Source organism: Pantherophis guttatus, chromosome 3 (genome assembly GCF_059756535.1).
Source record: "Pantherophis guttatus breed Tessera chromosome 3, ASM5975653v1, whole genome shotgun sequence".
Lineage (NCBI taxonomy): Eukaryota > Metazoa > Chordata > Lepidosauria > Squamata > Colubridae > Pantherophis > Pantherophis guttatus.
In genome coordinates, this window is record NC_142065.1 from 25,077,628 (window position 1) to 25,105,307 (window position 27,680).

At 37.4% G+C, this 27,680-nt stretch overlaps 2 protein-coding genes across 5 annotated transcripts in view; one reads left to right on the forward strand and one right to left on the reverse strand.

Annotated features, from left to right (window-relative positions):
- Window positions 1–3,185: 3,185 nt before the first annotated feature.
- On the reverse strand, window positions 3,186–25,720 carry LOC117663588 (translocating chain-associated membrane protein 1-like 1). Of its 2 annotated transcripts, XM_034413845.2 has the most exons (11): window positions 25,432–25,720; window positions 21,262–21,322; window positions 20,714–20,832; window positions 17,256–17,372; window positions 17,104–17,162; window positions 12,236–12,320; window positions 11,822–11,892; window positions 11,119–11,223; window positions 9,377–9,520; window positions 8,292–8,449; window positions 3,186–6,948 (listed from the first exon to the last, which is right to left on the reverse strand). In XM_034413845.2, exons 1-11 carry the CDS (start codon window positions 25,549–25,551, stop codon window positions 6,875–6,877), a joined length of 1,113 nt encoding a protein of 370 aa, XP_034269736.1. In that variant the 5' UTR covers window positions 25,552–25,720; the 3' UTR covers window positions 3,186–6,874. The 2 variants fall into 2 exon arrangements, with proteins under 2 accessions (XP_034269736.1, XP_034269737.1); XM_034413846.3 differs by lacking the exons at window positions 3,186–6,948; window positions 8,292–8,449; window positions 9,377–9,520; ... (1 more) ...; window positions 11,822–11,892; window positions 12,236–12,320 and adding an exon at window positions 12,846–14,783 and having other exon boundaries at window positions 17,252–17,372; window positions 25,432–25,685.
- Window positions 25,254–27,680, forward strand: part of ZMYND8 (zinc finger MYND-type containing 8) — a 98,865-nt gene continuing 96,438 nt past the window's right edge. Inside the window, exon 1 of one of the 3 annotated variants that reach the window (XM_034413837.3) lies at window positions 25,254–26,052. The gene's annotated coding sequence lies outside the window, so the exon portion shown is untranslated. The remainder of the gene's footprint in view (window positions 26,053–27,680) is intronic. The other 2 variants (XM_087889139.1, XM_087889140.1) reach the window with 2 other exon arrangements.

A 27,680-nucleotide genomic window follows, 5' to 3' on the forward strand; every position in this document is an offset into this window, starting at 1 on the left:
ATGGTCTTGTATGATCTTTAATTCCAGTACATGGGAAAAGCTTCAGAAAACAAATATTGACAAATATCTTTGTTCCCTTATTTAGAAAAGGCATTTGGATACTTTAAAGCAGGGGTGTCAGACTCATGTCATGGTGGCATCATATGATGTATCGGGATTCTAAATTTTTTTACTACCTGTTCTGTGGGCGTGGCTTATTTTGTGGGCGTGGTTTGATGGTCATGTGGCAATTCTTTAGGATTTAGCAGAGGTACTGGTCTACCAGGCTTTTAACTGCTTGCAGAGCTGTACCGGTCTACCCATTTGTTCTTGGAGTGTTCCGGTCTACACATTTGTTTTTGGAGGCACCGGTCTACCCATTTGTTTTTCGAGTGCACTGGTCTACCACCACACTGCCTTTTAATACTGATCAGCTGTAGGGTGGCCCTTTGAAGCCCCGCAGCAAGAGTTTAAACAGTTTTTTTCCTTCTAGCCGATCAGCTGGGACTCGGGAGGCAGCAAATAGATTGGGGGCGGGGCCAAATAAAAGGGAAGAATAACGTGGGGGAAGGGCTGGAGGGCCGAGCTCCCGAACAAAGAGAACCAGTTAGGTGACGTCATATCGTCACTGCTACCGGCTCGGCCAAACCGGGAGGAACCCACCACTGATCGGGACTTTTTTCCTCTTTGCTAAACCAGCCGTGGGCGTGGCAGCACGTGACACATAATAATTTTTATATTAGCTTCATGTTGTTTCCTTAAATCATACTGATTTTTATGTTTCTAAAATTTCTGACACAGAATCCCTCTTTTTCTCTATGTAGACAATGCAGCAGGCATCTTCCATACTCCCATTGGACTTAGAAGGGACATAAAGGAAAAGAAATAAGCTGACTCTAATTTACCAAAAATCTAAAATTTTTGTATTCACAAGAAAGCCAGAGCAATACAGATAGATAATAAATGAAATAAAAATGAACAGGTGTGTACTGTTAAATATTTGGGAGTGTACATTTTCATATACAGATTTGAAAAGGCTCCCAGGAATACATATCCCTAACAGATTCAAAATTATCAGTGTTTTTAAGAGATTCCTTTACATCAAAGTAAGAGAATTAATATTTCAGCATTAAAATTGAAGCTAAAACACTTGCTCAGAGTCTATTCAGAGCCCAGGTAAGGTCTACTGGCTGAAGATTGCATCCTCATGATATTAGAAATAGAGGATTTTGTTTGAGACTGTCTTTTATTTACCTTTCAAGTTCTGTAAAAAGGAAGCAATAATGCTAAAAAAAAAAAGCTAGATTGGACATATATTTAGTGCAGATCTAAGAACCCCCATGTAGACAATTCAGCATCTGTCAGGGGGTTCAGTCTTGGTAAGCATGTTTTATGGGGTAACTCTTGGAACCAGTGAAGTTTGAAATGCTATGCATTCTACTTCTTAATCCTTGGTGTGTCATGAAAATAACAAGACACATCTCCAAGCTTGTTTAAACCCTCTTCACAAATTCAGTTCATAAATTCACTTAAAATGATACCGTAATTTACTTTTCTAAATGCAGTTCATTTTGTGAATTTATATGATTCAAAGCATAGGAATTTGTGATTTAAATGTTACCAAAATAAAGCAACGTGAACGTAATATTCGAACAAACAATTATGGAACACAAAACATTTTGTTCCACAGGGAAAGGTCATCTTCTGGGCACATTACCAAGCAAATGACAGCTTTATCATTTCACACTAGTTGCAACGCTTTACAATTAAATAACTTCACTCTCTAAAAATGCATCAAGAAAATATGCTAAAACAATATGGCTTTTTCCCCCCTGGAAGTTTTATAAAAATTCAATATGCATTTAAGCAGAAACTGATGCCATAAGTATAGGCAGCTCTACCCATGAATTATAAGAGATTATAAAAAGTAACACACCATTAACATTTCTAACAATACTCTTAATTATTGTATGGTCAGTAATTACAATGGTTAAAGGAGGATAACTGTACTATTAACAAGAGAGCTTATTTATATTGGGAATGAATCTTATTTCTCCATGGCTCAGGGAGGGTAGATGGCCATTCAAGCAAGACATGAACATCACAAATGCCTATGAGGTTGGATTGGAATGGCTAGTATATTTTGTTCTTAAGTTATATCTGTTTTTAAAATATACACTGCTCTGAAAGTTAGTTTGATTGAAGAGATAATTAGCCTGGATGAATGTAAAATACTTAGGCAGTTGACTATATATTCACTGTTGGTTGTAGATTGTTTTTTTCTCTAAGTAAAGACCATAGAGCTTGATTTCTCAGTAATCATATTAAGGATCACATTGGTAAATATATCTACAAATATGAAATCAGAGGAAAAAAAATAAATTTGCTAGATTTTAGTATGAAACTCTTAAATACATTTATTGTAGAAATTGACTTCTCAATGTGAGTTCAATATTCTAGGCATCATTTCATTTGGTGCACAGCAAGCTCCAGACTTCAACTAATATTTTTAGATTCAATTTAAAGAGGCTTCTATATAAATGCTAACATATACCGGTTTATAACCTTATTAATAGCAACAGTACTTAGACTTGTATATCGCTCCATAGTGCTTTACATCACTCTCTTGAGCGGTGTAAGCATATTGCTCCTGACAATCTGGGTCCTTCTTTTAGTAACTTCAGATGGATGGAAGGGTGAGTCAACCTTGAGCTGTCAGGATCAAACTCCTGGCTGTGGGCAGAGTTAGCCTGCAATACTGCATTCTAACCACTGTGCTACAATCAGAACTCCAATCTTGAGTGCAATTTCAATATACTTTTCTTCCATATAATCCAAGCAGTGTGTTGAGCTTAGACTAATTTTGTTACAAATTGAGATCACATCTGAGATTTTGGAATGCTCTAATGAATAGCAGACTTATAATAGAAAAAATGTAGAGAACAGCATTAGATCTTGTCTACAAATGCTTGTAGTAAAGGCACAAAGGTTACTGTGACATGGAAATGTAGACAATATCTGGTACTGTTTAAACTTCAAGTCTTGGTTCTTAAGAGTTTCAGCTCCTAAATATATATAGACACACAACTAATTAACTAATATATATTCTCATATCAATTGATTTTAAATTATAATCTTGTCTGTTAGAAATAGCAAATTTTCTATTTTTTTATACTCCAGTATTTGGAAAAATTATTTAGAACATATTAAAACAATTTTAAGGCACAGGCCCATCTTTTATTTAATATTTGATAGTACATAAAACATCCATCTGTGCAATCAGTGCAATGACACAGGACAATATGATACTCCATTTATATTCCTCCCATGCTGCTAAAGAAATTCTTCTATCTAATTCAAAGAAACAAGGTGTAACACACATACACACACACACAAACCCATATACAAAATGTTTGCATTTCAAGGATATTTTAGATAACATACATTTTAAAATACTTGAGCTTAATTTTCTAGAATTTAAAAAAGGGAATCAAATTTCTAAAGTGTACAGGGATAGAAGAGATTGTAGGCTAAGTTAAACATTTAATTTTCATGGCAATACAGTTGTTGAACTATGATCTATAAGGATGTAGTTCCAGCCACAGAACAAATTGACTCCATGTATTAAAAGGCCACATATATTTCCTAAAATAACTGATAAATCTTATAGTATCCTGCTTTGAGAGGGAAAGGAGTTTTCCATTTTTTAAAATTTGAAATTAGTAACATAAAGCACTTTACATGAACACAAGTGTTCATGATTACAATGAAGATATAACCAGTGTCCTATTCGGAACAAGTCCAGAAGCACATAGATGGTGACTAGAGAAAGCAACATCTTACAAGAAGTACAGTGAAAATTAATCAGAAGGGTTTCTCTTTTTTTCGCAGAACAACTCAGAAGATTAAGGTTCTATCAAATGAAGTGAGTATATAAATAAATTTCCATCAAAATCATTAAAAATACTCATTTCTACAGCAAAATGGGTATTATGAGGTCAGCAGATAAAATCTTAAAACAAATTCGCACACAGAAGAGGACAAATGAAGAAAAAGGAATCAAATCTGGAATAGCATTTTGCATGAAAATTTTTAAGTGATATAAAAAAATATCCTCCCATTTCACAAAATAAAAGAACAATTTCATCTCATATAGTAATATCTAAATACATGTGACTGAATTGATTGAATGGTACTGAGAAATTTTAAAAAATGTAAGCCACTTGTTTCTCACAGGAACTTGGTCAGGAGGCAAGGCGAGGTAATTTTACAATGGACTATGAGGCAACTATCTTGACTTCCAAATCAATTATAAACATTTTTGTCAGAACCAGAGAACCACTTTTAATTCATTAGTACTTTAAGTGTCAAATATTATTAACAAGTATGTCAAATCTTAAAAAACAATAGCGTTATAATTAAGGTATTATTTAGAATGGGGAATGTAACAGACATTCAGTCTGTGTCCATATAAAACACATCTTTGGCACCTCTGCTATTTGTGCTCCCAGTGAGGAATCTATTAATATTATATTGTTAAATGTTTATGGTACATATAGTTATCTAAAAAACCAAAAAACCAAATCTCATGCCTAGAATACCCCGATTGCAATGTTAAGGCAATTCATTTTCTCTATGGCAATGTAACCGTGCTGGCTTTAGTTAGCAATCCAAAAATCTGAAAGTGCTAGGAAAAAGAAAACCACTCTACATATAGCATGAGCTGGAAATATGCAAGTCATCATATTTTTGAATTGCAGCCCCCAAAATCTTTCCCTTCCCTTCCTATCCCTAATTTAACTGAGTAGAATTTACATTACAGCAATGCCTGCCAAGATGAATATCAGATTAATACGATATATAACGAGTATTTCAGTAGTACATAGACTGAACTGCTACATCAGCCTTCTCTGATCTGATGACCTACAAATATTTAAGACTATATTCCCTCACATCCCCAGTTGATAGGGATGCTGAGAGTACTCCCAAAGATTCTAGTCTGTTGGTGAAGATTTCTCTATGATCTTTACAGCAGCCTTTCCACAAAAGGCATCTGTCAGGTATTTTGGAACTATAACGCTCAAGATATCCCAGCTACCATAATAATAATAAATAAATAAAGTTGGTAGAAATTCTGGGAACCAGTCTTAGCTCATAGGGATAATGCCAGGTTAATAATAGCCACTTGTAGAATTCATTTAGGTTTAAGCAACTATCAGAGTTTTAAGAAATTCAAACAAGGATAGAAAAATAATCTACATGGCCTTTATTCTTTGATTGAGGGCTGGTGCTACAAGATTTACAAACAGACAAGGTTCTAATTGTTTAATTGTGAATTATAAAATAGCCATGGAGTTTGAACTCTAGTTTCAGAATTGCAGACTAATCCACATTAACTAAATAAAGACTACTACTCCAGTTTTGAACAGATAATCTGAGAAAGCAGAAGAGAAAATCCTTAAATAGACATTTGAAAAAGTATGACTTTTAGATCTAGAAGTCTATATTCATAATACAAAAAATCGTGAACTCAATTCTATGAATCCAGTAGAACTTCAAACATTATTTTCTAACAGTAGGTCCAGTAAATCATGTGACATGACATATAGGTATTTAAAAAATCCACTTTGAATAGTTTCCATGTCAGATTGCAAAGTCTACAGGAGTAATAAAAGCAATTTCAAAAAACCTGTATAGTTTTGAATTCCAACCAATTGTTTATCTCAAGTACAAATCATTTTTCCAAAAGAAGGAAGAAAACCTGGTTTGCTTCAGATGTTCTGGACTTTAACTACTGTCACCCTCAACTAGCATGGTTAGTTCTGGAAGGCACCAGTTGGCCTACCCTTTTGAAAGAATTATAACAGGAGATTTTGGCACAGTCAAAAATGTCCTGTTACTTAGTAAGTATGTACACTTAAACTATTACAATAAGCATTCAAGGAAAGCTATTATTCGGTAATAAAAGCTTTTGGTATGATGCAGGATCAGACCAAATGGCAAAATTATATTGCAGGGCCTGGTCTTTTTAACATTGTTTTCTGACAAAAATGCAGGATTCATGAATGTCTTTTTAGTATCTAATGCTACAACCTGACATCATTTCACACTAGGAAAATAATTTCAAAATGTTTTTCTGTTCAGCATATTAAAGATTAATTATATAACAGTTTCATGGATCTCTAAATAAACCAGCACTTTTTAGCACCATATTGAAGAAGCATGTAGTTTCAAATCTTTTTTTTACAAATACTTCAGAATCCACTAATATAAAACCAGCTTTTGGAATTAAAAAGGGTTCCATTCTTCACAATTAAGCATTAAATTACTACATGATGGGAATTGTTTGAAAGCACATCATTGGATAGGTTAAATTGACAATTTTTCAAATTACAGTATTAACTGATGTTCTAATGATAATTCAAACATTACCTTTAACCAAGTGGAGGGGTAATAAAAAAATAATTTGCCTTCTAACCTAAAAAGGAATTGCAAGCACTTTAATAAGGTGTATAGGAAATTTAGAAAAAAAATTGCAAAATAAATCTAACTTTAATTCTAAAACTACATTTTATAAAATGAAAAAAGTTCCAAATAAAAGACAACTCTGGTTTATTAGATTCCCCCATGCTGCTCTATTAATATTGCAGCATTGTAATTAGAGGTCAGACTATAATAAAATATTCTATTTTCAAGATGATTGTATTAAATAAATGATTTTAAAATAATATTTTCATCATAAGTTTGTTTTGATGAACATATACTTAAAAAATATATTATTTTAACCAATGTCCTTTAGCCCAAATAGAGTTGTTCTATGGTCAGTGTAATGCAGAATTTCTATTTAAGGTGAGAAAGTCTTCAATTAAATCAGTGTCCTTTTTATCTGTGCTTTTCACAAAAATTTTGATCTTCTTTTCCGAGGTGATACGCCATCTTCAGATTTTATTGTTCCATTTATGAAGTTAGCTATAATATGAAAAAAAGAGAGATAAACAGTACATTAGGATTTGGGATGGGTGGCATTAATAGTTATACATGTAATAAACAATTTTTAATTTCAGAAGTATTTAGCAAATTGAACATATTTAACACCTACAACATATTTTACGTTAGGAATGCTAATACATTTTGTGAATTATATCAATGTTTTTGTAGAGAGAATTGCTTCTACTTCATCTTGCTTCTATAACCTACTGCACACAAGGAGTAAAGTGAAGTCAGTCTTTTTATGTAATATTGGATAAGGTGTGGGCAATAATTAACAGGATGCGGGCTACACATTTCTCTTACCTGAGATAACAGAAAACATAACTAATGGAAATGGAGATCATTTGCAGAACTGGGTTGTTTTGCAATGACAAAATAAGACCTTATAGTGGGAAAAGTTGTGTGGAGTTGGAGAGGCTCAATGATAGTCTTAGATGAGGGGTTAGGCAAGATTAGTAAATTAGTTTGTATTTTAAAAAGTTTATCTTTTTAAAACTGTGTGTTATGTGTTGAACTTAATTTCATTTTAGCACCTTTAGTAACATTTTTTTTAAAAATTCTGGAGTTAACCAATTTTTAAATTTTATTTTATTTATTTATTAAATTTATTCAATGTCAATCTTGCTATCATGCAATTCTGATGAGATGAGATCTTCTAGTTAATCCAGTAACCCCTCCAGGATGACCAATGGTCTTTTAGCACCTATTTCCACTTGGCTGAAATACTGACTCCCGAAGTTTTTGTTTGGCTTCACTTTCTGTATTTAGCCCGTAGTGAGATGAGGACTTCCTCTTCCATTCTCTAATGGTTTCCCAAAGGGCTAGTGCAGATTTGGGTGCTTGGCAGCTGGTGGGTGCTCATAAGTGTTGCAGCATTCCATGCTGCATGATCATCATTTGTGTGCTTTACAATCATCTTGTGACTAGCAGAGTCAATTGAGAAGGCAGCAGTAAAGTTGCAAGTCACAATTAGGTCTTGCTTAATGACCGCGGATGAGTAGCTTGACAAGTGTGGTGAAAGTGAGGTCATAAACCTGTTGCAGCCATATGATATCTTACTATTACATTACTTAGTAGCAGATCTGTCAGTCCCAAATGTGGTAGTTAAACAATGACTATCTGTAAATAAATGTTTTTTTTTGTATTATATAAAAATCATGTCAGCTTTTTGTCATTTAGAGGTAACAGTAACATTCTATGCCATAAGTCTCCATCCAATGTTAAACAAGAAAATCAAGTGGTGTTATTTAACTAGCAACTGTCACTCTAGTAATGTACATTTGTGGTTTTGATACTGGTATAAATGTGAGGGCTATACTTACATCTGCAGGACTCTTTTTTTGTAGACTTAATTTTTGTGTTTGTTTTTTTCTTAGGAATTTGATTCTGTGCATGTTCTCTCCATTTCTTTAACTGGAAATTGATGAATTTCCACATCATCCAAGCCTGAGTCAAACAAATTGCAGCCAGACAGCTAATTCTAATTAGTTTAATATAAAACAGAGTTTTGTAGTTAGAATAATAGTGTTATGATGATTTTTGAGATCCTCTCTAAAGATGGACCATTCAAAAAATAAAAGTTACACATACAATCCAAATGCTTTCTTATCAGTAGGCTAGCACATACCATATGTCTTTAAATAGTAGACATTCCTAAATAATATATGTTTAACATCATGACTATTAGATATAATAGTTGAAAACTGAATTTCTGCATCAATATTGTTCCAATTTGCATGTGCTGTATCCAGTAGCTGAAAATTTCTTTTCCAATAAGCATTTTGACAATTAGATTATTTTATTTATAAAACTCTATTGAACAGCTGGCATATGAATGGTATTTGAATGCATTTGAAAAACAATTTGGTCTAGAGATTAAAGTACCAGGTTAAAAACCAAGGAGGCTTTGAATTTTAATTCTGACTTAGGCATAAAGCCAGTTAGATGATTTTGAATCAGCCACTCTCTCTCAGCCTTAGGAGGAAGGCAATGGCAAACTACTTCTGAAAATGTTGCCAAGAAAACCGTAGAGACTGCAGTTAGACTGCTCTCAGGAATCAACACTGATTGGAAGGCATCCTTCCTGCCCTCAAAAATGGTATGTATTGGAAAAATAGAAGCTAGCTATTAACTTTACAGAGGTACCTTGCTTGTTATTAGGGCAGACAAAGGGTTGATGTTTCATATGTTACAAAGAATACAGTAATTTGTTTAATATGACTAACATTATAAGGATAGATTGCAGAAAAGTTTCTGAGTTAGGTTTACATGTTATCTACCAAAATAAATGGTAGTTTAAATAGTAATAAGAATAAAGAAAAACTATTTTTCCTAGCCATAATTTTCTATTTTTGGATCTGTGGACGTAAAGAATATTCTAAAATAGCGATTCCAGAAAAACATATACCTAATTGTGAGTATATTGAAGTTTCCTTCTGCTACAGAAAAGCCAGGATTTTCTGCTTTTGTGAGGCCAAATCCAAAGGTGAGAACTGACAAAGTCAGGGTCAAAAGACGAGCCATTACAAATAAAAGTGCCCAAAGGGTAAATCTGAAAAGAAAAATGATAATTATTTCACTATCAGTTGCTTTATGTCACTAAATATGAGCACAGCTGTCTCATGGGCTATGACCAATAAAAAAAAACTTAAGACTTTTGCTAGATATTGTAAGAGCATATCCATGACATCCTAGATCAGGATTCCTTGTGCACAGTCACTCATGCCCTCGTCACCTCTCGCCTGGACTACGGCAATGCTCTCTACATGGGGCTCCCCTTGAAGAGCACCTGGAGACTTCAGCTGGTCCAGAATGCGGCCGCGCAGGTAGTGACGGGAGCTGCATGGCGCTCCCACATAACACCTCTCCTGCGTGAGCTGCACTGGCTCCCAGTGGTCTTCCGGGTGCGCTTCAAGGTGTTGGTTATCGCTTTTAAAGCACTCCATGGCATAGGACCTGGATACCTTCGAGACCATCTGCTGCCACCACCGACCTCCCACAGACCAGTGCACTCCCACAGAGAGGGCGTCCTCAGGTAGCCATCGGCCAAGCAATGTAGACTGGTGGCCCCCAGGGGGAGGGCCTTCTCTGTGAGGGCACCTGCCCTCTAGAATCAACTGCCCCCAGAGATATGAAGAATTCAAGACCTCGGTGCCTTCCGCCGTGCCCTGAAGACCTTACTTTTTCAGCAAGCCGGGCTGGCTTAATGCTTCTTAAATGTTTTTGATATGTTTTGTTATTGTTTTTTAACTTGGGGCCAAACTTATATATATCTTTTTGAATTGTTTTTAATGTTTGTATTTATGTTTTTTACTCTGGCTGTACACCGCCCTGAGTCCTCTGGGAGAAGGGCGGGCTATAAATTTGATAATAAATAAATAAATAAAATCAGGCATTATAACGGAAAACATTACTTTTGAAAATAGTAACTATCTCATAGAATAAAAATCAAAGAGGAAAGAAAATCACTTTAAAGGCATAAGACAAATAGTGATTCAAATCTTAATTTTAATCGAACATGTTTTTAGCTAATGAGAAATCTAGGTCGGTGAAGAATTTCTGCAAAATCAGTATGCTTGTATGAAGTTTTCAGGAAGGCCAAGTGCTTTTTAAACAAAATTTTAAAAATCAAAAGGAAAAGGAAAATCTCTTCATTTTTGTTATTCTATGTTTTGAATTTTGGGATTGCGTATTATACTGGAAGCTACAACCTTTTTTTAAAAAAATCCCACTGGCATAGGAATATGCGCACTGAAAAGGTCTTACATTAGCAAAACAATGCTTATTAGTGAAATAATAAAAATGATTAAGTAGTTAATACATAATTGTTCAACAGGGAATTAAGCTAAGTTTGGAGAAAAAAACTAGAAATTCCACTGAAAGGGAAGTGTGGATGATAGGTAGAGATCAGTTTTAGTTATTTGTGGAAAGTCATGATCTTTCTTGGTGATATACGAAAAGCAAGACCTTTAAGATCAATGTTAAACAAGACAAGTTTTTCAAGTAACCTGATTCTAAAATGTTTTTCATTTTTGCAAAAATAGTAAAAGAAATAATAACGCACAGGCAGACAAGAACTAAGAAAACTGTAAAAAAGGAAACTAAATTAATTATCTGACAGTAACAGGAAAATTTAAAAAACAAGATTACCCTTTCTGTTTATTCTCATCACTGAAGTAGAAAAGACGTGAAGCGTGAAAAATGAGCTCTACAAGATAATGAGGTACCAGCAAAATTAGACCCAAGCGCTGAAGGCTGAAACGGTAAAAATAAATATTTCATTCTGAATATTATTCATTCATTAACAAAGTTCAACAACAATGAATTAGGTTTAATGTATCTTACATATCAGACAGAGGATTAGTTGTGTTATTAGGATGAGCATTCTATGGTTTTTAAAGCCATGATCAAATCTGATAGCAGATTAACTATGACACAAAAATATTAAATGTTTTTTCTTAATAGAATATAATATTGACAAATAGCTAGTTTTCAAGTTACGACCACAATTGAAACCAGAATTTTGGTTGCTAAGTAAGGTGATTGTTAAGTGAGTCACACCCAATTTTACAACCTTTTTTGCCATTGTTGTTAAGCAAATCTGATTGCCAATTGCCCAAATTTTGATCACATGATTGTGGGGTTGCTGTGACAGTCATAAGTGTGAGGAACAGTTATCAGTCACTGTTTTGAACATTGTTGTAACTCTGAATGTTCACTAAGCTAATGGTCATTAAGCTTATGGTTGTAAGTTGAGAACTACCGGTAATATATTGAACAGTATTTTGGACATTATAAAAGACAATCCTTGATGGAGGTCTAGAAACATGATAAATAATAAATAAATGCTTACTTCAAGATATAGGCACCAGATATATGGGCAGTATAAAGACAAATATAGTGCAACTGTCTTGGAATATCTTCCTAGAAATATGAAATGGAAAAGACATGTTACAAAAATAAAAGCAAACATTTTAATATGAATTGTGTTAGTTTTCCTTTTCTCTATGGTTTGCATTATAATAATTTGTTTTTCAAAAGCACTATTAACAAGGACATGCATAAATTGAAAGCCACAATAATTTATTGCATTACATTCCCTTCCCAACAATATTTTCCTGTATAGTATGAATCTCTTACCAAGTTGAGGGAAGTACTTTTCTCTCCATTATTATTTCTTCTCCTTATTTAGAATATCATCCTATATTGTTATAAATGAAAGTAAATAAAAGAAATATAATGCCTGAATTAAAGTTACAATTTATACCTTTCTAATCTTTTGGAAGTACAGTTCTGGAAGTGCATGGAGCCAATAGGCAATTTGGCAAATATAGAAGAATTTAACCTGAAAACTAAAAAGAAAAGTATATATATAAAAGATGTATACATAGCATTCAATAATTATCCTTGCCGTTCAAATCATGAGAATTAGAAGTCATGAACCCACTTTTGTTTAGGTAGGCCAAAATTGTTGGCTGTAGTTGAAACTTACACATAAATTTTAATACATAAATATACATGCCAAAGGGGCCTATGCTGGATATTATCAATGAAGATCTTGGTTTAAAGGAAGGCTGACTGAAAATTAAATCAAGTCAAGTATATGATTAATAATTTAATCAAATTTTAAATGAATACATATTACATTATTATATAAAACTATAATGAATCTAAATTCAGATAATCTTAAATGTTTTAAGATTAAAGCAAGGAATTCATATTAAAGGAAGTGAAACTAAAATAATTTAAATTATTGGAACCCTAAACCTTACCCTTTTGAAGAGTTGTCTAAACTGAAAGAAAATATGATTGAGGAAGATGACAATGAAAAGGCAAGATTAAATGGTAATGTAAGGAAGAAGTGGACGTTGGCTTACCTGAACGTCCTTTTTCGTTGCGCTGCGTGTCAATTCATGCGTGGGCTTTCGTCGTCTGCCTGCCAGGGACTAAGCGTAGTATCTCTTTAAATATGCTGAGACCATGCCTCCTCTGACCCTTGGGTCCTCAGTTGTTTCGCGAAGGCGTCATCTACCAACTTGTCCTGGGAAGGAAGCACAAAAAACCTCTCCCCTGACCCAAGTCCAGGCAGCCTGAAGGGCGGGATGAATTGACACGCAGCGCAACGAAAAAGAACGTTCAGGTAAGCCAACGTCCATTTTCCATTGCGCTGCTCAGTCAATTCATGCGTGGGATATACCCAAGCCAGAGATCTCAATGGGGGGGGAGGCTGACTGGGCCCACCACCGGAATCAGAATGGACCTTCTGCAAGACTCGATGCCCAAAGGACGCCTCTGCCGCGGCATAGCTGTCCAGCCTATAATGTCTGACAAACGGCATCAAAGAGGTCCAAGTAGCTGCCCTACATATGTCCAGCACCGATGCCTGGCTGGACCAGGCTGCCGATGTAGCCGCATTCCTTGTAGAGTGAGCCCACACTCTACCTGGAACTGTCTTGCCTTTGGAACTATAAATCAGAGATACATGCTTTAATCCAACAGGCCACCGTCCTAGAAGAGACCTTCTTACCCAGTGAAGAAGGGTGAAAAGAAACTAATAGCGCCTCCGTTTTATGGAATGAGGCCGTTCTTGCGATACACCTCCGGAGCGCTCTTACATCCAACATATGCCATTGAACCTCCAACCTATGCCTGGGGGAAGGACAAAAGTCCGGCAAAACTATCTCCTGGGCCCTATGGAAGCTGGAATTCACTTTTGGCATGAACGAAGGACAACCGTATTAGGCTTAAAGATACACAAGTCCTGTCTGATTGACAAAGCAGCCAGCTCTGACACCCTCCTGGCCGATGTAACCGCCAGGAGAAAGGCCACCTTAAGGGATAGAAGTCTGAGGCTGACTGACGCTAGAGGTTCAAACGGGGAAGTTGTAAGGGCCTGAAGGACCAACGACAAATTCCAAGTGGGATATCTATGGATAGTTGGTGGTCTGATATTAGTGCCCCCCCGCAAAAAACCCTTAATCCTCAGGTCGTGCGCTAAAGGGTGAGAAACTTCCTTGGTTAAAACAGTCGACAAGGCTGCAACCTGTCTTCGCAAAGTTGAAGGAGCTAATCCCTTGTCAAGGCCATCCTGCAGAAAGGTCAAAACGTCTGAAATGGAAGCTGACGTTGGGTCCACATGGTGGAGCGAGCACCAAATACAAAAGATCCTCCATGATGCCTCGTAAATTCTTGTAGTGGACAGCCGCCTGGCAGCCTGGATGGTGAGAATCACCTTCCCCGGAACATTATCTTTCCTCAGGAGGATCCTCTCAAGTGCCACATGGTTAATTGCAGCCATCGGGGGTCTGGATGTAATACGGCCCCCTGGCTGAGAGAGATCCAGTCCTGAGGAATCCTCCAGGGGTGTGACACACCCCTTGGAAGACACACCCATTCCTGATGGCCCCCGAGGTCCAACATCTGAGGGAAGCCCGTACCTTGTGCGGCAACATTACCATGGAATGCGACGTGATGCGGCCTGCCCATTGTGCCGCTAGAAGGAACCACTGGAGCTGGCGTGAATGTCTGCGTGCCCAGGGCACTATTGAGATACAGGAAATAAATTTGCCGAGCAGTTGCGACAAGTCGAGCAATGTTACCTGTCTCTGTGCTAAGACTCGGTGCACCAGAGCCCTGATGTCCTGCTGTCTCTCGTGTAACAGGAAGACTTGTCCCTTTACAGAATCGATCAACGCCCCGAGATGAGTAATGCACGTCGTTGGCTGCAGATGATTCTTTATCCGATTGATGGAGAAGCCATGAAGAGTGATGATGTTGCACACAGTCTGGAGCTCTTGCTGAGCCTGGTGATGAGACTGAGATAGGAGCAATATATTGTCTAGGTAACATAAAACCCTTATCGGAACTAGTCGAATCATGGCTGCCACCGCTGCAAGCAGCTTGGTGAAGGTCCGTGGGGCCGATGAGAGGACGAACAGCATGGCCCGATATTGATAATGCCTGCCAGCATAGGCAAACCTCAGGAATCTGCGGTGATCCGGGTGTATGGGCACATGTAAGTATGCCTCTTGCAGATCTAGTGACGTCATAACATTTCCCTTTCTCACACAACCTAAAATGGTCCTGAGGGACTGCATCTTGAACCTTTTGTATTGTATGTATTTGTTGACAAATTTGAGGTTCAAGATGCCCTCCAGCCCCCTGAGGATTTGGGTACTAGAAACAGTATTGAATAAACCTCTTCTGTCCTGCAGGAACAGGTTCTATTGCCCCTATATCCAACAAATGTTGTATCTCCCTGGACAACTGCTGACGTTTCTCTAACTGTCTGGATATTGGACAGGGAATGAAACAGTCAGGGGGTCTGGTCCTGAATTCTAAGGTGAGCCCCAGCCTCACCGTCCGAAGAATCCAATCCTCGGACATAGATGCCTCCCATTGCTGGACGAAGTGACTGAGACGTCTGCCAATGGGAGGCGGAGGAAGTGAGTCACTTGCCTCGCTTGACGGGTCTGGAACCTGCACCCCTATAAGGTCTCCTGGAAGAGGGTTGATATCTACCTCTGTCCCGAAATGGTTGTCTATCAGAGGGTCTGTCAAATCCGTGGGTGTAAGGCCTATTAAAGTAGGACCCACTGGGTCCTGAGTCCTGGCGAAAGGGCTGCCTCTGAGGGTATGGAGTGAACCTGCGGTCCGGTCTCCGATAAGTTCCAAAGGCAGGGCAGTTCCAGGTAGAGTGTGGGCTCACTCTATAAGGAGTGCGGCTACATCGACAGCCTGGTCCACCCAGGCATCGGTGCTGGACATATGTAGGGCAGCTACTTGGACCTGTCTTTCTAGGGCATTATGCCTTCTCTGGGCATCCCTGTCCTCAGTGGTAGGCCTGGGTGTAATAACCCCTGGCTCCTTTCTAGCTGAAGGTGCAGAGGTCTTAGACCTTGATTTCGAGGTCTTTTTAGCCCTGGGAGGGGTCTGAGGCTGGTCAATGTCTGAAGAAAATTCCTGGTCAGCCATAGTAGAGCAAATCAGAATTACAGAAATCCTCTGGCAATAGTCAGTGCACCAGTGGAACTAAGGTCCAGAAAAATTTTGGTGGCAAAACTAACGTCCAATAATGTCCTCAGAAGCATAAAAACTCCAGTTACAAAATCTCGCTCAGCCAGACACCCGCTCCAATACAAAGGGTCTCTGATCTTTGCCTTCCTCTGCAACCTTTAATAAGTGGCCAAGATTTGTAATCCCCTCATGCCGCTCTGTGCCTCAAACCTGCCGTTGAAAATGGCACGAAACCGATTCTCGGCTTTTCGCGCTCTTCTGCGGCTCCTCAAACGACAGCCGAAGTTCTTGCTCGTTACGGCCACTCCAATTGAGTTCAAAGGCTCTGGAGCCAAAGGCTCTCCTAGCACCGACAGGGAGGTAAGCAACTCCTCGGAGTTTGTCTCGGTATTCGAGCAGGGACTCCGGGGCCGCCTTGAACTAAATGGAGCCCAAAATGGCAGCCGCAGTTATTCCGGCGTACTGGTAACCAACGCACTCGTCGGCGGCCAAATAAGCGGCTCAAGGCCATCTGGAGCTGCCCAGCTGGGTCAGACTCCGATTACTGCAAAGATTAGAGGAGCGGGAGTAGTGTTCTGGGGCCCCAGTATCACTCACCCATCACTAGCAGTGAGGAACAGCTGCAGCCGCAGGCTGTTCCAACACGAATCTTCGGCTCCAACTAATAAATTTTCAAAAACCAAACAAAAATAAAAAAACCTGAAATCTAACTAATTTCACTCACTAACTGCTAGAGCAGTGAAAAACAAGTCCCTACAGTAAGACTGAGCGAAATAACTGAGGACCCAAGGGTCAGAGGAGGCATGGTCTCAGCATATTTAAAGATACTACACTCAGTCCCTGGCAGGCAGACGACGAAAGCCCACGCATGAATTGACTGAGCAGCGCAATGGAAAATACTACTAATTAACACTTTGTAGAATTCACTGTCTAAAAACATTCATATCCTAATATAAATGTTTTAAAAATAGTTCCTTGACAATGGGTTCATAGATCTGTCCATGTTCCATCTTTAATACTCAGATGCCTGGGAATTAATAACCTAAATATGTTTGTTAATTTGAACAAGGAAGCAAAATGCCTAGCACAAATAAAAGAACAAAATAAAAAAAAGCTTACAACATATGAGAATGAGGGTAATCCTTCCATAACAAAGTTGGATTTGTTGTAAATTCTTCCTAAGGAGAAAAATATAAGGTTAAAAGTTTTGATATATTTTAGGCAAATATTCATTTAAATTAATTTCCAAAAAGATAATTTGACTTACTTACTGCAGACAAAATACTTGCTCCCCACACAAACGAAAACAAGTAGAAAAAGGCTAGTTGTCCTGACTCATTGAATTTGCTATGTTTTGTTTTTGACAAGTGGAGACGTCTATTAATTTTCTAGGGAAGAAAATAACACCGGAAGTATTAATTTAATCATGTTCAATTTTTTTCTAGTGAATCTGTTAGCCTCCCCAAGAAGAATGTTAGATTATCTCTAGTCCAGCATCTATATTCCAATACTACAAAATGCTAACCTAGACTTTTCCCTTCATTTCTCTTATTAGATAAGTGAACATTAAAGTGTGACCCACATATTTTAATAGTTAACAGACCAGGTCTTTGATAGTTACTGCTTAAGTGTTAGAAAAACAATCTACGTATAAAGCAAATCACCATTCTTTGTGCCACACGGGCATTTGAGTTTCACAGTCCAATCTAGAACCCCAGACTATATTCAGTGACCCAAATGAATATGTCTTGGATCTTAACTGAGACATCTGTTTTGTATCTCTATACTATGCTTTCACATCATCTTTCTTAGTGGATCACATTTTGCATGCTGGAACACACCAGTCTCTGAAGCACAATCTGAAATTAGTTTTAATCTTAGTTTGTGTGTGTTCGTATAAGCATATTTTCTACTCCCGAATATTTTCAGCTGGGATGTGGCAAAGGAAGGGAAGGAGATGATAGTGCAAGTTTGGAATGCAATATTACTATATATCTGCATATCATAAATTGAGATATATATCTCTAAACCAAATCTACTGACCAATACAAAACAAATGTAAGGCAACTGTTGCTTTTGTTCTAGAGTAGAGGATAGAAAGACAAGACAGAAAGTGAAGTTTCTAAGGAGTCTTTCAGTGGTTTATTTATGACTAAGTTTCTGATTGTATACTGCAATGCAGCGTCACAGAATAAACACTGTAATTTTATCCTAGGTAGAAAGATATGAATCATGTCCAAATTTTAATATTAAACTCATTGCTTGAGGTTTTATTTTCCATAATTGGACAATGGCTGTTTTTCAGCCATGCCATGTTTTAATAACAATGATTAAATAACAAATACAATGTTAACACTTTAACATATAGGACTCACACTTTTTATATTTAAAATAACTTATTTTATACTTAAAATAAAAACAGCAACAAAAAAGAAAAAAGAAACAAAGCAGAGTTTAAGATTTTAAAATAATATTTAATAGAGAAATAATGATATTACATTTATCAACAGACTGCCAAGTTAAACTTAAATATTGACTTACTGAAGAAATAAAGAATCTATTCATTGATGGATATTATTTGTATTCATTTCACAAGAAATTCATAATGTGGTTTATAATTTTTTAATGAAGTTGTCACAGAAATCGTATTATTCCATAATCCAGTATAATTTGATTAGGGATTCAACATGTTGAAAGCTGCCCATCTTGCCCATATGTCCATTTTCAAAGAGGAACCACTTATTAAGTTCTGGTCCAAAATTTGGGAAAGGTTCAAATTCTCAATTACTATCCAAAATATAAACTGACATGGACTATGTGATATATTTAGACTACTGTGTTTTTTGGACTATAAGACGCACTGGTGTATAAGAAGCACCAAGATTTTGAAGTGGTAAGCAAAAAAATAAAGGTTTTTGCCCTCCCTGGCCCCCAGAAACACTCTGCAGGCCTCCCAAACCCTCTTCACACCCCATTTTTGTGAAAAAACGGGTCCATTTTTCGCAAAAATGAGACGAGCGGGGCAGGGCTTCAGGCAGCCAAAAATGGCTGTATTCGGTGTATAAGACGCACCAACATTTCCACCCTCTTTTAAGGCGGAAAAAAGTGTGTCTTATACTCCAAAAAATACGATAATTATAAAGCCATGATATTCAACGCTATAAATATAGTAAAAAACTGGCCAAATAAAATACCAGGTAACAATATTGTAATACGTGTAGCCCAGGGGTGAAATGTAAAATTGGTTACTACCGGTTCTGTGGGTGTGGCTTGGTGGTGGTGGGGTAATGTGATTGGGTGGACGTGGCCAACTTTTTTTTTAAAAAAAAAAACTTTTCAAAGCATTTTTTCTAATGCTTTGAAAAGCCTCTGCCGATCAGGCAACTCAGCTGGGATCGTCAGAGAGGCTTTTTAAAAAATGCTTTGAAAAGCCTCTGATGATCCCAGCTGAGCCGCGCGATCATCAGAGGCTTTTTTTTTTTTAAATCATTTTTTCGTTAGAAGTGGTTGTAGGAAAAATGCTTTTAAAAGTATATTAAAAAAAAAAGCCTCTGATGATCGTGCAGCTCAGCTGGGCATGGTGGGGAGGGGCACGCAGGGATTTTTGCTACTGGTTCTCCGAACCACCCGCCGCTATCGCTACCGGATCGAGTGATCCGGTTCGAACTGGAAGCATTTCACCCGATGTAGCCATAACAGATACAATTTCATTATGTTCAAAGGCATACCTCTTGGTTCTTGTATTTTCTTACTTTTTAAACATTTTAGGTTTTATTTTAAAAAATATAGGAAGCTAGCAGTATTTAAAGTAGAGAATCAAGATCATGTAGGTCTCTTAGCCACTATCAGCAAATAAAACGAGGAAAGTATGTCTATTGGTTCCAAAAAGCGAAAGTGGCATTCAAAATTTACCAGAAGACAAAAAAGTAGAGATGTTGCCCTTTATATTTACTTATTTACTTATTTACTTATTTACTTATTTATTTATTTATTCGATTTATATGCCGCCCTTTTCCGGAGACTCAGGGCAGCTTACAATGCGTTAAGCAATATTGCCTGCCATTAATACTATCTGTTCCCAAAACAAAAGCTAAAGTAATAATGGCAGGCAATATTCTTGATAGGTAAATATAAAGGGCAACATCTTTACTTTTTTACCTTCTGGTAAATTTTGAATGCCACTTTGTAAAAATTTACATAACATGCTTTCAAAATTCACACCAGCCATTTACTTTTATGAAAAAAAAAACATAATCCAGTCCAATTAATTAATAATCTGCAGGTAAACTGTTCATTCTAAAGAAATACTCTTCCGTAATGTAGATACATGGTTGATAATGAAAAAAACATGGGAGATGTTTATTAGATATTACTAAACTTCTACAAATATAAATTATGAAATTTATGTCCTACCTTTATTTTATATAATTCAAGGCACCGTTACATAATGCTCACACTTCTATTTTTTTCTACAACCATTACCTGTGTGCCGAGTTTAACTGAAGGTAAGGGATTTGTCCAAAGTTACTCAGCCAGCTTTCATGCCTAAGAGAGGACTAGATCTTATGATATCTCAATTTTCAGTCCAGTACTGTAACTACTGTACCAAAAGGAATCTTATATCTTTCATATCCAATAGTAGAGCATATTATTTAATAAATGTATCTTGAAGAACTTGGAATTGAATTGATTTCACATATTCCCATTTATCTAATAATTTAAAACTTACATCTAGTATATATTCCTGAATCACTGCGTGCAGAATAATGGCTATAAGCATGTAGAAGAAGATGGTGGCCATGTCTTTTGGACCATACTCATAGAAATGAACTGGGTCAGATCCATCATCTGAAATGCACAATATCTTACTATTAATAGCAGTAAAGGCTATATTTAGAATCTTATTATACATCAGGAGAACATGCAGAAAACAAATTTTCAACAGTGTTACTTACATCTTGCAATAAATTCTGCTTTAAAATCTATAAGGTCATCTTGTATGTCCTTTAATATGTTTTTATGATGTATTCATTATTTGGAAAAAAACAGCACAACAGAATTTTGTAATAATAATGCAGAGAATCAGGCTATACAGCATTTAGAAAAAAATATATAAGACTGCAACCCTACGGGTAACCTGGCACATCTACACATGCACATATGTACACATTTGGAGGTGAATAATCTAAGAGAGTATCTGAGTAAACATGTAGAAGACTGTATTGAAAAATATTTTTAAAAATGAAAACCATAGAACAAATTATATTTTATATTTACCTATGTTGTATGTAACATTGTATTGTACAGTTATAAACATGATGGCATATTTGGATGTAACCTAAAATTTAAAACAGAGAAAAATACGTTACCAAGTTCCATGCTGTACACTTTTTCTGAAGTTGCTATTAAAATTTATATTTATTATGATTGTTGCAACTATTTAATTTTCATTGTTGTAGAATTCCTCCCAGTAGTGACATTTTTATAGCCTAACAAAACTGCCAATTTAAGAACTGAGTAAGACTGGAGAGATGACCCTATTGACTACTGAAGTATCAGATCTGAGACACAGGTTTTGAAAACTTTGAAAAGTATAGTTATCAAGACTAATAATACAAATTGTTGCATTTTGTCCCTTGTTTATTGATTAATCAAGCAATCATACTGAATCACAATATAGTATTTATATAATAAAATATAATATAAAAGAAATAAGTATCAGGAAACACATACAACATATCAGGACACACAAAAGCTGTTCAGTAAAATATTCAAATAAGATAATCACCTTGACAATTAACTTCAAACTGATCTAGGTAAGAAGTTCTCTGATGAATGACTTTAGCTATAAATCTGGCAGTCTTTCTGACTGCCAATCCATGTGTATCTTGAAAGAAGTAAGGCAGCCTGTGGATGGGATCTGAGTAAGCTATCCTGTTGATTAGTGGTTCTAAATGCTGCCCCTTGGCTGAGGTATATAGCTGGCAATCAAATACAGTATGTGTGATATTTTAATATACTTAATGGAATTGCCTAGGTTTTACAATAGAATTCAGGAGCTCAAATCTCTTTGGTTGAGGCTGTTCTTTGGCCTTATGTCAGGAATACTTTTGGGTATTTGTCCAGTTGGAATGCCTTTTATTCTAGGCTAATCATTTTAAAGGATTTGATGTTAGAAGTGTCTCTATGTCAACCTAAGCACCATATACAAGACCTCTGTTTGAAAGTGTCCTTGGTTTGATGGCTGCCCATTTGTTCAGTGACCAAAGTTAGAACAGTGCTGAACAAAATGGTACTTATAGCGGGTCTTTGAAATTATGGCCATTGCAATGCCGCCCCTCTCTCTGCCCTTTTGCTGACCTGCACTCTGCCACCCTATACCCCTGCTGCACCCATCAACTTTCAACTTCTCCACTGAGCTTCACACACATTCTGATTTGGAATTAATGAGAAATATTTAAGTCTTTTGTTGAATTATCTGGAAGTCACTTATCCTTAATCTCGACTGTTTCATTTTAGAGCCTTATATCCAGTTAATTCACAGGTATCAAAAGGATCCCTTATTTCTTTTCAGAATAACATTTGGTGTGCCCATATGTACATGCAAATCAATCATGTAACACAATACTATTGGCTAATAAGTAGAAAAAAGAACTGAAAGATCAAACAACACATTGTGTGTATATACATAGAGTAAATAAAAATGCAAAGGTTGTGAGCCACCCAGAGTTCTGGTTCTAAGATGAGTTCTAAGATACATCCATCATCTTATAAATGAGTAAAATTAAAAATTAAAATATAAAACAAGATTTTCTCATTCCCAAATGGTAGTAATGGGAAAAAGAACCAATTAAGGCAGTTATTTGCAATCCTTCTACCTGAATGGTTTTTGCTACTATTGTTCACATTATTTTTCTGCACAGCTTGCAGAATGCTTTGAGGTATAGATCCTTCAGTGATATTTTGAAATAAATGGCCCAGAAGCATTAGTGGCAATAAAGTTTCAACCAGTCTTTGTGATATGCCGATTATTCTTTTAATTAAAATAATTTTTTGATCACCTAGAAGGGCCAAGGTGATCAATGAGCAACAAAGGCGATGTCAATTGATACACTGTACTAAGTTCCATTTTAGGTAACCTAATTTTTATTGTGATGGAAACCAATACAGCAGGTATTAGAAGGTAATCATAAAGTAACTTTGGGTCAATCATTCTCTTTACCCATGTTTATTATTGTGGGAATAAAGTAGTTCTCAAAATGTAGTCTTGAGAGTTCTGTAGATCTTCAGAGTCGAATAAATATTTTAAAATGCCTAACTCTTAATTCCCAGTAGCGTAAACATGAATAGATATCACACACATAAGCCAAAGCTCCTCAATAATTTTTAAGAACATAAAGGGTCCTGAAACCAAAATGTTTTAAGAACTGCTTATCTAGATCAACCTCTTGTCAAATGTAGGAATTTATACCTTAGTGTTTCCTAACATAAATAAATGCAGGTTAATTTCCTGAATTCCTCAGCCAACATAGCCACTGCTGAGAATTCTGGAAAGTTCATACAATTAATTAACTATGTCTGGATTGGGAAAGACTATTTTAGTTTCCGCTTATAAATGTCTAACAAAAGAAATTCTAACTAGCAAGCCAAGGCCACCTGTTTCACTGTTGGAAGAACTTAGGTCAGGAAATTCTTTCTAAAGTATATCATAATCCTTTTCTTTTTATCAGAATCTTGCTTTACCTTCTATGTACCAGCCAAGAGCCAGCATCTGAAAAGACTGCCAATCCCTGTGATAACTCTTCAAATATTTTACTAGGTTCTTCAATTGTATATTTATTTCGGTTCTTCCTAAACTAAGCTTAATTCCTTCAACAGAATGATCTCTGGATTTCTTAGCACCAATTTTACTTTAATACAGATACGGCCCAGTTTGCATTTTAAAGAAGAATATCAACAATATTACATAACTTAAAACCATGCAGTGAGTTTCAAATTTGTAGTGTAGGAAAGGGGAAACACGATTCAGGGAAAGCCTCAAAGAGACATGGTTACATATATAAACCAAATTTATTGTATATTTATCTTCCTGTTAAGTTTTCTACAAATCCTAGCATTGTTCAAGGTTTCACTTTTAATTAATCACTTATAACAGCCTTTTATTTAAAGAAACAAATTTATCACACTTGTGGCAGTCAGCCCATGTTTAATATTCAGACTTCTTCCGATTCCATTCTGTGGCTTGGTGACTCAGGAAGTGAATATCATTATGTAAATTTAGACACCCCTGAGACTTGACTGTTTATAAGCTTATTATCAGCAAGACAAGAGACTGGGATTGTCATAGGGGATGCAACTGGATAAGTACCCTGCATCTTGTATCTTGGTGTCAAAATTAGTCTCTGCCAATGAAATGCGTAAGCAAAAAATTCTTAATATCAGCATTAACTCTCCTATACACCGTTGGGTGTAAGAGATTTATCTTGTTCCAAATAAATATGGTCAAACCCACCAAACGCAAAAGCTCTCCTGTGGAATTATCTACTACTACAGGTAATATACTGGTAGCTATCAAAGCTACTAAGATCAGCAGTATGCCTAACGCTACTGTTTACTCATAAGGACCAAACCCCCAAAGCATCATCACTTAGTCCAGTAGGAGCAACATCACACTCTCTAGCCCGTTTTATGATACTTAACTTACAATCTACAAACTCCTCCTAAACCACCCACCCACCCCGTTTTGGGAAGTCATTCTTGCATCTTCTCCGGACGCTTCAATTTTTATATGAAATTCAGAATCGTACTCTCCAGGGTTGAAAATCAGTACCGGGACCGAATCTTAAACACCGTCACCAGTTCCAAAGGGCAAGAAGTAGCAAGAAGAGGAAAGGGGGTTGGGGTGGGGAGAGACCACTTGTACATCCCATTTCGTGTGATTTAGTACGCTATTAAAACGAGATCCACTTCCTTCTCTCTGGAATAATGAAAGACGTAACTTTTTTTTTTAATAGATCTCGCTAATTGGTCCACGATATGTTATCCCCCGCCCCCCCCCCCACTTTGAAAGCGACTTGGCTGGCTTGCACGAGTTCTCTCTTCTTCCGTGAGGAGCCTGCCACTTGAATTCCCCTGCCCTTCGGTGGCGGAGGAGCGAGAGAACCCAGCCAGGATGCCTAGTGGCTATAGCTTAAAGAGACGTCGAGCAACAAGCATCACAATATACGTTCGCTCCTGCCTAGGTACGTCAGCACGTAAGAGGGGAGCGCGACCGTGAGAATGAGCAGCCTAAGGGGGGAAAAGAGTTAACAGGAGAGGAGGAAGCGCCAGAGCTCGAGAGAAGGGCGGGGCCGCACTTGAACCGGTGAAGGGAGGGGGGAGGAAAGGGGGCGTGCCTCGAGCCCTCGCGCTGCCGCTTCCTCCCCGGGCCCTGTATAGTAAGGATACCTCGAACATGAGCCCCAACAGGAGGCCCATGGCCAGGCAGGATACAGCATCCGCGTGGTTCTGGATAACGAACTCATGGCTCAAGACTGGCGGACTCTTGTTTTTCTTCCGCAGTCCCATAGCGGCAGAGGTTTCCGAGAGTGGGAAACTCCAAGGACCCAAGTTGAGGGCGAAGTACGGATGAAGAGCTGCAACTCCTCTACTCTCTCAACAATCCCTCGCTCTTCACCTCACGCCCAGTAAACACCAACGACTCTTGTCCCTTCCCAACCCCCCGCCCCGCCCCGGCGGTCTTATCCGCCCTGTTTTCCCACTCTTGGCCAATCAACGCGCGGGATAAAAGTGAGTGATAGGTTCAGCAGCTAATCGCCAGCCTTAAACCGGAGGCAAGCTTTCTAAGGGGCGGAGTTCCAAAGAGACTCTGAGGCTGGTCAACGGTCGAAACGGCGGCGGGGGAGGGGGGGGAAGAGAGGGTGCGTGTGAGTGGCGTAGATGACGGCCATTCAGAAGCCCCTAGAGGTGGGACCTACCGGGTTCCCAGAGCTTGCAGTTAATTTCTCTATGGCTGTAGTGGAAACAAGATCGTGCAAGTTCTGCCCTGGAGGAGAAAGAGTATCTCAGGTATTGAATTTTTATTTTTTGGTGAGGGGACTCCGTAGGTTTCTCGGATGTGCTATGTTGGCGTTACAAGAGGGAGAACTTCTTTCAAGAAAGATTTCTGGCCCCACTGGTGGGGTTAAGAGATGCTTTCTCAAAAGAACACTTTAGTGGGTGTGTTTGCACGATATCCTGAACTCTAAACAAGTCAATCCCATTTTAGTCTGATATATCGGATTAATCCTGCCCGTGTGGTTCCTTTATGGTTCAGCAGCGTCTGAATCTAAATGAATGAGGCTATGTAAGAGGAGGTGAAGTTAAATGCGATTGAATGCGCCTCCTGGTTCGAAGCAAATGCGTGTCTGGGGGGAAACTCATTTATTTTTTGAAAAAATTCACCCGACTCCATTTAAAAAAGCGAATCCTTCACGTAAGTAGCAAAGCATGGCCTTTGCTCTTGGGAAGGGGAGAGAATAAGCATATCCAACGACAGAGAAAGGGAAAAAAATACACTCGCTGACAAGATTGGAAAGACAAACTTGCAACCTAAGGAAATCACTGCTAGTGGGAGCAAGCTTAAGGTCCTATGTATATTTAAGATCACATGCTATTTTTATTTAAGTCTGGATTTCCCCCCCCCCATACACTTATAATTTGAAATAAAGTTTCTAATTGCTTTATTCATAAACATCCAAGAAAATTGTTAGTCATTTATTGAAACTTTCAGCCAATCTGAAGCTATGACCTGTTTGAGGAAACTCCAGTGCAACCATTCTCAATTTCAGAAATCAATGGAAATTGTTGGTCAGCATTTGTAACTTATTTTAGTACTATTTACAAACAAACCATATCCCCAGGTTTAGAACACTGAACTACATTCTAAACAAAAGAGCACTAAAACCAAATTTCAGCTTTGGTTATACTAGGAGGGGCCATCTTAGAGTAGAATAGAACAGAATAGAATTCTTTATTGGCCAAGTGTGATTGGACACACAAGGAATTTGTCTTGGTGCATATGCTCTCGATGTACATAAAAGAAAAGATGCATTCATCAAGAATCATAAGGTACAACACTTAATGGTAGTCATAGGGAACAAATAAGCAATCAAATCACATTAGGAAACAGTCAATATAAATCTTAAGGATACCAGCAACAAGGTTACAGTCATATAGTCATAAGTGGGAAGAGATGGGTGATAGGAACGATGAGAAGATTAATAGTAATGCAGACTTAGTAATTAGTTTGATAGTGTGGAGGGAATTATTTGTTTAGCGGAATGATGGCATTAGGGAAAAAAAACTGTTCTTGTGTCTAGTTGTTCTTAGGCTGGCCTTCCAGACACATTTATGACAGTACCTACTTTTTTTGCAGTTAAAAATATTTCTGTTCTGGCCTGATGGCAGGTAGGGTAGCGGAAAACTTTGCTCCATCCCTTTTCTGTTTCTATAACAGTGGGGTTGGAGAAATTCCATTTTGTAGCAGCCCTAGCCTCCCATTTTCATATCTGAAGAATGGAAAAGGGTTTCAAAAGGTTCCCTAGGCTTCCAGCTCTCTCTAAACCCAGAAGAGAGCGCTATTTTGGAGGTAAATTACTTATACCTCCCTCCCTCGTGTCCTTTAGATTCTCCATCATAACTCCACAGTGTTTTGT

What these genes read in the sequence shown, in the direction of transcription:
- LOC117663588 (XM_034413845.2), bottom strand. Translation starts at nt 25,551, where the DNA reads ATGGGACTGCGGAAGAAAAACAAGAGTCCGCCAGTCTTGAGCCATGAG. An exon ending in TTCAGGAATATATACTAGAT is followed by an intron (nt 17,373 to 20,713) that starts GTAAGTTTTAAA and finishes TTTCTTCCCTAG; the next exon opens with AAAATTAATAGACGTCTCCA. An exon ending in GAGCAAGTATTTTGTCTGCA is followed by an intron (nt 17,163 to 17,255) that starts GTAAGTAAGTCA and finishes TTTTCTCCTTAG; the next exon opens with GAAGAATTTACAACAAATCC.